This window comes from Pezoporus flaviventris, unplaced genomic scaffold (genome assembly GCF_033815535.1).
Source record: "Pezoporus flaviventris isolate CSIRO_AGI_PZ_B2104156 unplaced genomic scaffold, CSIRO_AGI_Pfla_v1 ptg000312l, whole genome shotgun sequence".
NCBI classification, from domain to species: Eukaryota; Metazoa; Chordata; class Aves; order Psittaciformes; family Psittacidae; genus Pezoporus; species Pezoporus flaviventris.
This window is the reverse complement of record NW_026892859.1, coordinates 309,561-318,335: the sequence shown is the minus strand read 5'-3', so window position 1 is coordinate 318,335 and position 8,775 is coordinate 309,561. Positions and strand designations below refer to the sequence as shown.

Sequence of the window (8,775 nt, the reverse complement as noted above, 5' to 3'; positions counted from 1 at the left end):
CACGGCAGCTACACCACCCCCAGCAACAAGTACAGTCGCTACTCAAACCACAGTGATAATCACTGCAGCCAAACCAGAGGACCAATTCGTACCAATATCGGTTGCCCCTGTACGCAAGAGAACAAGCAAAAAGGAGGCAAAAAGGGTGAAGCGAGATGAAGAACCAATGAATTCACCACCCCGTCCAGAATCTGATCAGGAGTCATCATCACATGACGAAGAAGAAGAAGAAGAGGTAACTTCTCGACCTCGGACCTCAACCGAGCTGCGGAATATGCGAAAAGATTTTACCCGTCAACCAGGGGAGCACATCATCACCTGGTTACTCCGATGCTGGGACAATGGGGCCGATGGTCACGAACTAGAAGGTACAGAAGCCAAGCAGCTGGGATCACTTGCTAGAGAAGGGGGAATTGACAAAGCAATCGCAAGAGAGAAAAAGTCCCTCAGTCTTTGGAGGCGGCTCTTGGCAGCTGTGAAAGAAAGGTTTCCGTACAAGGACGATGTTACGAGTCGTTCGGCCAAGTGGACTACTATAGACAAAGGCATCCAGTCTCTGAGGGAATCGGCCATCGTAGAGATGATCTATCACATCAAGCCGAATAACGGGGATACACCTATAGATCCAGATGAAGTTGAATGTACACGACCCATGTGGCGAAAACTTACACGGAATGCACCGTCATCATATGCCCATTCATTGGCAACAGTGACCTGGAATGACATAGTACCACTAACAGTGGATGAAATGGTTCATAAACTCCGAGAGTTCGAAGACAATCTCACCCCTTCCATCATCTCAGCTGTGAAAAAACTGTCCCAGGACCTCGAACAATTGAGGGACGATCCATCTGATTTATCCAGCTCCTCACGTGTACCAACACACGTCTCAGCTATTAACAAAAGGCATCCTATTGTTCAAGAGAGGAGATACAGGAGGTATACGCCATGGGGTACCCTATGGTTTTACCTGCTGGATCACGGGGAAGACATGACAAAGTGGGATGGAAAACCTACTTCAGCTTTGGAGGAACGGGTGAGTGAACTGAAGAGGGGAGCAAGGGCCAAGACTGATCGTCCCATGAGAGCTACGGCTTCAGTCTCTGGTGAGCAGTTTCCCAGATGGAATGGAAGAGCTGATTTTACTCCAGCTCCTGTGATAACGAAGAATAATCCCTTTCACCATGACTTAAGTGTCCAACGCTGTGACGACCATTAGAGGGGCCCTGCCTCCAGCCAGGTGGAGGTAGGGGACAATCGGATTTACTGGACTGTGTGGATCAGATGGCCTGGCACATCAGTCCCACACAAGTATAAGGCTCTAGTAGATACCGGTGCACAGTGTACCCTGATGCCATCAAGCTGTCAAGGGGTGGAACCCATCTATATTTCTGGAGTAACAGGAGGATCCCAAGAGTTGACTGTGCTGGAGGCTGAAATCAGCCTGACTGGGAGGGAGTGGCAAAAGCACCCTATTGTGACTGGTCCAGAGGCTCCATGCATCCTCGGCATAGACTACCTCAAGAGAGGGTACTTCAAAGACCCAAAAGGGTACCGGTGGGCTTTTGGTATTGCTGCTTTGGAGACTGAGGAAATTGAGCAGCTGTCCACCTTGCCTGGTCTCTCAGAAGATCCCTCTGCTGTGGGGTTGCTGAAAGTTGAAGAACAACAAGTGCCAATTGCGACCACAACAGTGCACCGGCGGCAATATCGCACCAACCGAGACTCCCTGATTCCCATCCATCAGCTGATCCGTAGACTGGAGAGTCAGGGGGTGATCAGCAGGACCCGCTCACCCTTCAATAGCCCCATATGGCCAGTGCGAAAGTCTAATGGAGAATGGAGACTAACAGTAGACTATCGTGGCCTGAATGAAGTCACACCACCATTGAGTGCTGCCGTACCGGACATGCTAGAACTTCAGTATGAACTAGAGTCAAAGGCAGCCAAGTGGTATGCCACAATTGATATTGCCAATGCATTTTTCTCCATTCCTTTGGCAGCAGAGTGCAGGCCACAGTTTGCTTTTACTTGGAGGGGTGTCCAGTTCACTTGGAACCGACTGCCCCAGGGGTGGAAACACAGCCCTACCATTTGCCATGGACTGATCCAGACTGCACTGGAACAGGGGCAAGCTCCAGAACACCTGCAATACATTGATGACATTATTGTGTGGGGCGATACAGCGGAAGAAGTCTTTGAGAAAGGGAGGAAAATAATCCAAATCCTGCTGAAAGCCGGTTTTGCCATAAAACGGAGTAAGGTCAAGGGACCTGCACAGGAGATTCAATTTTTGGGAATAAAATGGCAAGATGGACGTAGACGGATCCCCACAGATGTGATCAACAAGATAACAGCAATGTCTCCACCAACTAATAAGAAAGAAACGCAAGCTTTCTTGGGTGCAGTGGGGTTCTGGAGAATGCACATCCCAAATTACAGTTCGATTGTAAGCCCTCTCTATCATGCGACCCGGAAGAAGAATGATTTTAAATGGGGCCCTGAGCAGCAACAAGCCTTTGAGCAAATTAAACGCGAGATAGTTCATGCAGTAGCCCTTGGACCAGTCCGGACCGGGCCAGATGTAAAAAATGTGCTGTACACTGCAGCTGGGGAGAACGGTCCTACCTGGAGCCTCTGGCAGAAAGCTCCAGGGGAGACTCGAGGTCGACCCCTCGGCTTTTGGAGTCGGGGATACAAAGGATCTGAGGCCAGCTATACCCCAACTGAGAAAGAGATACTGGCAGCCTATGAAGGGGTTCGAGCTGCTTCGGAAGTGACTGGCACTGAAGCACAGCTCCTCCTGGCACCCCGGTTGTCCGTGCTGGGCTGGATGTTCAAAGGCAGGGTCTCCTCTACACATCATGCAACTGATGCTACATGGAGTAAATGGGCTGCACTAATTACACAATGAACTCGAATAGGAAATCTCAGTCGTCCAGGCATTCTAGAAGTCATCATGGACTGGCCAGAGGGCAAAGATTTTGGAATGTCACCAAATGAGGAGGTGGTGCGCGCTGAAGAGGCCCCACGTTGGGCGCCAAAAAGAACTGTCGTGGTTCTTGTTCACTCAATCCCAGTGAGTGGTGCCGAGCTGACAACAATCGAGGTCCGTGTCCCCCCCCCACCGGGGCTCTCCCCTTCCCCGCTCCCGGAGGAACGGGGAGGAAGATCGAAAGAGTGCAACTCCTACGGGTTGAGACAAGAACAGTCCAGCAATCAATGTACACAAATCACCACCGCTACTATCAACTACAACAATGATAAGGGAAAATAACAAGGGAAGAGAATACGATACCACCAGCCAAGAAAACAAGTTCCACCCGGAAGCCCGTGTCCTTCCGGGTGACTCCCAGTCACCCCCCACCCCGGGCATGACGTGCTGTGGTATGGAATACCTCCCCGGCTAGCCCGGGTCAGGCGCCCCGTCTCTGCTTCCTCCCGGCTTCCCCTCCTCCCTGGCAGAGCATGAGCCTCACAAAGTCCTTGGTCAGGGTAAACATCACTTAGCAACAACCGAAAGCATCGGTATCACCAGCACTGTTCCCAGGCTGGAAGTCAAAACACAGCACTGCACCAGCTACCACGAAGGAGAAACATGACTGCTACTGCTGAACCCAGGACAATTGGGCTCTGACCTGTACCCATAGGAGAAGCAGGACAAGGTGGTTTTGGGGTGTTTTGGGGGTTTTTTGGTGTGTTTATGTGCTGTTTTGGGTCTCTGATCCTGTATCCCATAGGAGAAGCAGGACAAGGTGTTTTTTTGGGTGTTTTGAGGTGGTTTTGGTGTGGTGTTTTGGGGGTGTTTTAGTGTGTTTTTGGGGTGTTTATGGTGTGTTTTGGGCCACTGACTGTGTATCCCGTAGGAGAAGCATGAGAAGGTGGTGTTGGGGTTTTGGGGGGTGTTTTTGAGATGGTTTTGGGGTGTTCTGGTGGTGGTTTGGGGCTTTTGGGGGCTGTTTTGGGGGTCTGACCCTGTATCCCATAGGAGGAGCTGTGATCCCCCCCAGGCCAATGGCATTCCATAGGGAACACAGTCATTCCATAGGGAATGCTGCCATTCCATAGGGAATGCTGAGATCCCATAGGGAGACGCTTCAGTTCCATATGGGACACTGAGGATCTCACAGCTTCTCTGTCACTGTGGACAAGGAGGAGTTGTGACCCCCACCGTGACAATGGCATTCCACAGGGAACAGCGTCATTCCATAGGGAATGCTGGGATTCCATAGGGAAATGCTGCGGTTCCATAAGGGACACCGAGGATCACACATCTTCTCCAGCACCATGCACAAGGAGGAGCTGTGACTGCCGTTGGAATGCTGGGATTCCATAGGGGGACGCTGCAGTTCCATAAGGGACACTGAGGATCTTGGGTCTTCTCCAGCACCGTGGGCAAGAAGGAGCTGGGACTGCCATAGGGATGCCGGGATTCCATAGGGAACACTGCCATTCCATAGGGAACACTGGAATTCCATAGGGAGACACCGCAGTTCCACTGAGGATCTTGCATCTTCTTTGCCACCGTGGACAAAGAGGAGCTGTGACCCTCATTGGAATGCCTGGATTCCATAGGGAACACTGCCGTTCCATAGGAATGCTGTGATTCCATATGGGGATGCTGCAGTTCCACAAGGGACATTAAGGATCTTGGATCTTCTCCGGTACTGTGGACAAAGAGGAGCTGTGACGCCCCCATAGGACACTGGGGACCCCCCTTGGACACCGGGATTCCATAGGGAGCACTGGGATTCCATAGGGGGACACTGGGATTCCATAGGGGGACACTGGGATTCCATGAGGAACACTTGGCATCTCCAGTGCCTGGAGTGGATGAAGCCAGAGGAGATGCCTCATGGGACTCATATAGGGGATGCTGTGTCCTCCTATGGACCACCCTATGGGGCTGAGGGGGTCTAGATGGGACCAAGGGTATCCCTATGGGGTTAGGAGCATCCTTATGGGGTTAGGAGCATCCTTATGGAGTTAGGAGCATCCATATAGGACACGGGGCTTCCATACAGGACCACTAGCATCCATCTAGGACTGAGGGCCTCTATACGAGGCTGAGGGGCTCTCTATGGGCCTACGAGCAGCATCCATATACAACATGGAACCAGCAGCATCCGTATCAGACCAAGGGCCTCCATATGGGACCACAAGCATCCATCTAGAGCTTAGGGCTGAGGGCCTCCATATGTAGCTATGGGCCTCTATATGACCCTGAGGACCTCCATGTAGGAGCGAGGGCCTCCATATGGGACTGTGAGCTTCCGTATGTGACATGGGGCCTCCAGATTGGACCACGAGCATCTACATTGGGCTGAGGGCTTTCAAATGGGGCCATGAGCTTCCATATGGGCCATGAGCTTCCATATGGGGCCATGGGCTTCCATACATGACGAGGGGCCTCTCTATGGGACCAAATGTAACTCTATGGGACCATGCTTGTGATCCCATATGGAGGCCCTCGGTCTGATATGTGCTTCCATATGGCACTGAGGACCTTCTCTATAGGGTAGAGGGCATCCGTATGGGGCTGAGAGCCTCTCGATGGGGCCAGGACCCTCCCTGTGGGGCTGAGGACCAGCCCTTATGGGGCCACAAACCTCCACAGGGGACTGAGTGTATCCATCTCTATGGTGCTGGGGGCTTTTCTACGGGGTTCAGAAGCTCCCTATGGGGCTCAAGCCTTTCCTATGGGGCTGAGCCTTCCCCATAGGGCTGAGCCTTCCCTATGGGGTTCAGGCTTCCCTATGGGGCTGACCCTTCCCTATAGGCTGAGCCTTTGCTATGGGGTTCAAGCTTTCTCTATGGGCCTGAGGCCTTCCTATAGGGGTGAGGCTCCCCTATAGGGCTCCACCCTCACCCCCATACATCCCCTTTGCCCCCCTCATAACCCCGGGGAGGGGGGGGTAGAATGGGACAATACCATTCAAGGCAATAAGGGGGGGCAGGAGCCCCCCCCAGCCCCTCATTTTGAGGCCAAATCCTTAATAATAATAATTAATAATATGCTAATTAATAATTAGGCTCTTCCAGCACTTTCTTCCCCTCCCCCGAAATTATTTCCTAGTGGAAACCAATGGGTTTAACACCCTTCCCCTCAATATATTTGTATAAATGGCGCCTTTCCAACCCCAAATCTTGCCTTTTTCTACCTATTTTCTCCACGGGGAGGGGCGTCACTGTGACCCCTCATTGCCCCCCCCCCAAATCATTCCCCCTCCTCTATGTATATTATTTCCTACGTCCCCATGATCTTATTTAATTCCCCTGCCCCCCGTTTTGATGCTGATAGGAATAAAACTGCTGCCCCCCCCCCCCCCCCCCACCAGTGGTTTGTTCTGTAAGGGAGGGGTAGAAAAGGGGGGTCGTGACCATTCTGAGGGGCTTGGGGGCGGAGGGCTATGTAATTTTGGGTGTTGGGGTCCCCCCCATTTTGGGGAGCTGAGATCCCATTTTGGGGGAGGTGTCCCCCATTTTGGGTAGTGGGGGGGATGCCCCCCTGCGTTTCATGCCCTATGAGCCCGCCCACAGGATGGGCGTGGCCAAGACGGATGGGGCAAGCTATGATTGGCTGGGCCGCTTGTGGGGCGTGGCTTTATCCAGTGGGCGTTACCAAGAGGCAGAGCAGGGGGGACCACACCGGGGTACCCGGGTGCACTCAACGGAAGCGAGGGGGGATTGCGATGCTGATGCGTGACTGTTAGCGTTATAATGGACCAAATTCCTTTGGGAACACCGTTTCCTTCCACAGCGCCACCACCTCTGCTCATCCATGGAAGCAGGGAAGCCCAGAAGGAATCACTTCATCTTCATTGCGGGGTAACGGGGAATCACGTTTGGAGCGTGTGCTGCCTGGATGCCATCAGAGATGGAGAGCAGGGAATGGGATGGCGGAGGCGATGCCCTTCGGTCTCCAGAGCTCCTCGGTCCGGGTCTGTCTCTGCCATCTTTTTCCCTAAGGAAAACTGCAGCATTCCCAGCAGCAGAGCGCCCGCAGGCGGGATCCCAGGCTCCGCTGCGCTGGTGGGGTCCTGAGGATGAGCACAGTCTGTGCTGCCAGGGTACAGAGGCCGGGATCGCCCTCATCCAGCAGCGCTTCCAGAGCTGTGATCCAAAGAGAGCGGGATGAGCCCCTCCGTAGCCAACAGCATCCCCCCAGCCACAGCTCCCTCCTCACCTCTGCAGATCTGCTGCAGCTTCCATGGGCTTTTCCCTCTGAGGGGCCGTGCGGCCAATCCTAGGCACAGGGATAGATTGAGATCCATCAGCATCCATCAGGGATCCATCGGGATCCATCAGGGGTGCAGAGGTGGGGACCAGGATGGGGACCCCAGGAGCTCACCAATGAACCTGACGGCTGCCTCTTGCAGGGGGACCTGAGCATCCTGCAGGTACCGCAGGCTCTGGTCCAGGTATCCCTGAGCCCTCTTCCTGCTCCGCTCCAGCTGCAGAAGGAATGGGATGCTACAGAACGCCCCCATTGGCTGGAGCAGTCCCAACGCTCCCTTTCCCATCTGGATGTGGGATGGGCAGAGCGGTCCAAGGGGTTCCAATGGGAGCAGGAATGGATGCAGGGTCCATACCAAGCACTCTGCAACCCTCCACATCTGCCTCGTCTTCAATAGGCGCCGGAGCTCTTCCCATTCCAGGAGCGTCGCCGCAGCAAGGAGAGCTCCCCGGGAAGCCTGCACAGGATGGGATGGGAGACGGCACCTTGGGGATGATCCCACCCTTGGGAATGTGGGATACGGGGGGATGGGGCAGGTCCGTACCTCAGCCACGCTGCGGCTTTGGTCGCTCATGTGGAAGAAGAGCGGGAGCAGCAGATCCCAGGTTTTGCTCCTCATCCTCCTCCTGTCACGACCGAACACTGACTCCAGCAGGAGCCAGAGCACGTGGATGGAGAGCTCCCGGAGCAGGCTGCATCCCTGGAGGCAAGGAGGAAAAGGGGGCACTTAGGCAGATCCAGATGGGATGTGAAGCCCTGGAGCCATCCCCATGTGAGCTCCAAATCGCCGCAGGGGTCCCACGCAGCCCTTACTCCATCAAAGAGGGGCTGGATGTCCTGCACCAGCCCCACGGCAATGGGGCTGGCCGCCTTCCTCGGGAGGTGACCCATCACGTTCCATACGATCATCAGGGCTTTTATCCTGAGCTCATCCTCAGCATCCCAGAGCCCGTGCATGATGTGGGGCAGGAGCCGCTGCAGTTTCCTTGCCTGCAGGAAGAGGTGGGGGCTCCTTGTGGGGAGGCCTTGACCCAAGGCTGTGGTCACCAAGGTCATGGCCAAGAGGGGTCCCTATGGCCATGCCCTGACCCGTGGCCAAGAGGTCTCCCCATGAGCCTTGGCCAAGAGGGCCCCCCATGCCCATGCCCTGCCCCGTGTCTGTGCCCTGCTCCATGGCCAAGCGGGTTCTCCATGATCGTGCCCTGCCCCATGCCCATGTTCTGCCCCATGGCCATGCCCCGCTCACCAAGACAGGTTTCTCCGACAGCTTCAAGAGGCTTTCCAGCAGCACGGACGCTGTCATCAGGCTCTGGGGGTTCTCAGCACCCTCAGAACCACCAGCACCGGAGGCCATGGGCTAAAGGCAAACACAGGCATTGAGACCCCACCGAGCCTGCAGGGCTCATGGGAGGCCATCAGGGCCCTTTGGGTACTCACAACGAAGTTGGGGATGGAGGTGTCCCGGGTGTCCTGAAGCACCCCCAGCAGCTCCCGTAGGGCCTCCGAAGTCTTGGATATGGTCAGGACCGTCTCCCACA

General features: G+C 54.6%; 1 protein-coding gene across 4 annotated transcripts in view; it reads right to left on the bottom strand.

Annotated features, from left to right (window-relative positions):
- Positions 1–7,072: 7,072 nt before the first annotated feature.
- The window catches only part of LOC133263401 (uncharacterized), a 31,832-nt gene continuing 30,129 nt past the window's right edge, over positions 7,073–8,775 (bottom strand). For 2 of the 4 annotated variants that reach the window (XM_061443153.1, XM_061443155.1), the window contains 3 exons: positions 7,593–7,863; positions 7,352–7,454; positions 7,073–7,246 (listed from right to left, as the gene is read on the bottom strand). In XM_061443153.1, coding sequence (XP_061299137.1) covers positions 7,092–7,246; positions 7,352–7,454; positions 7,593–7,863 — 529 coding nt within the window. In that variant the 3' untranslated portion in view covers positions 7,073–7,091. The remainder of the gene's footprint in view (positions 7,247–7,351; positions 7,455–7,592; positions 7,864–8,775) is intronic. The other 2 variants (XM_061443154.1, XM_061443158.1) reach the window with 1 other exon arrangement.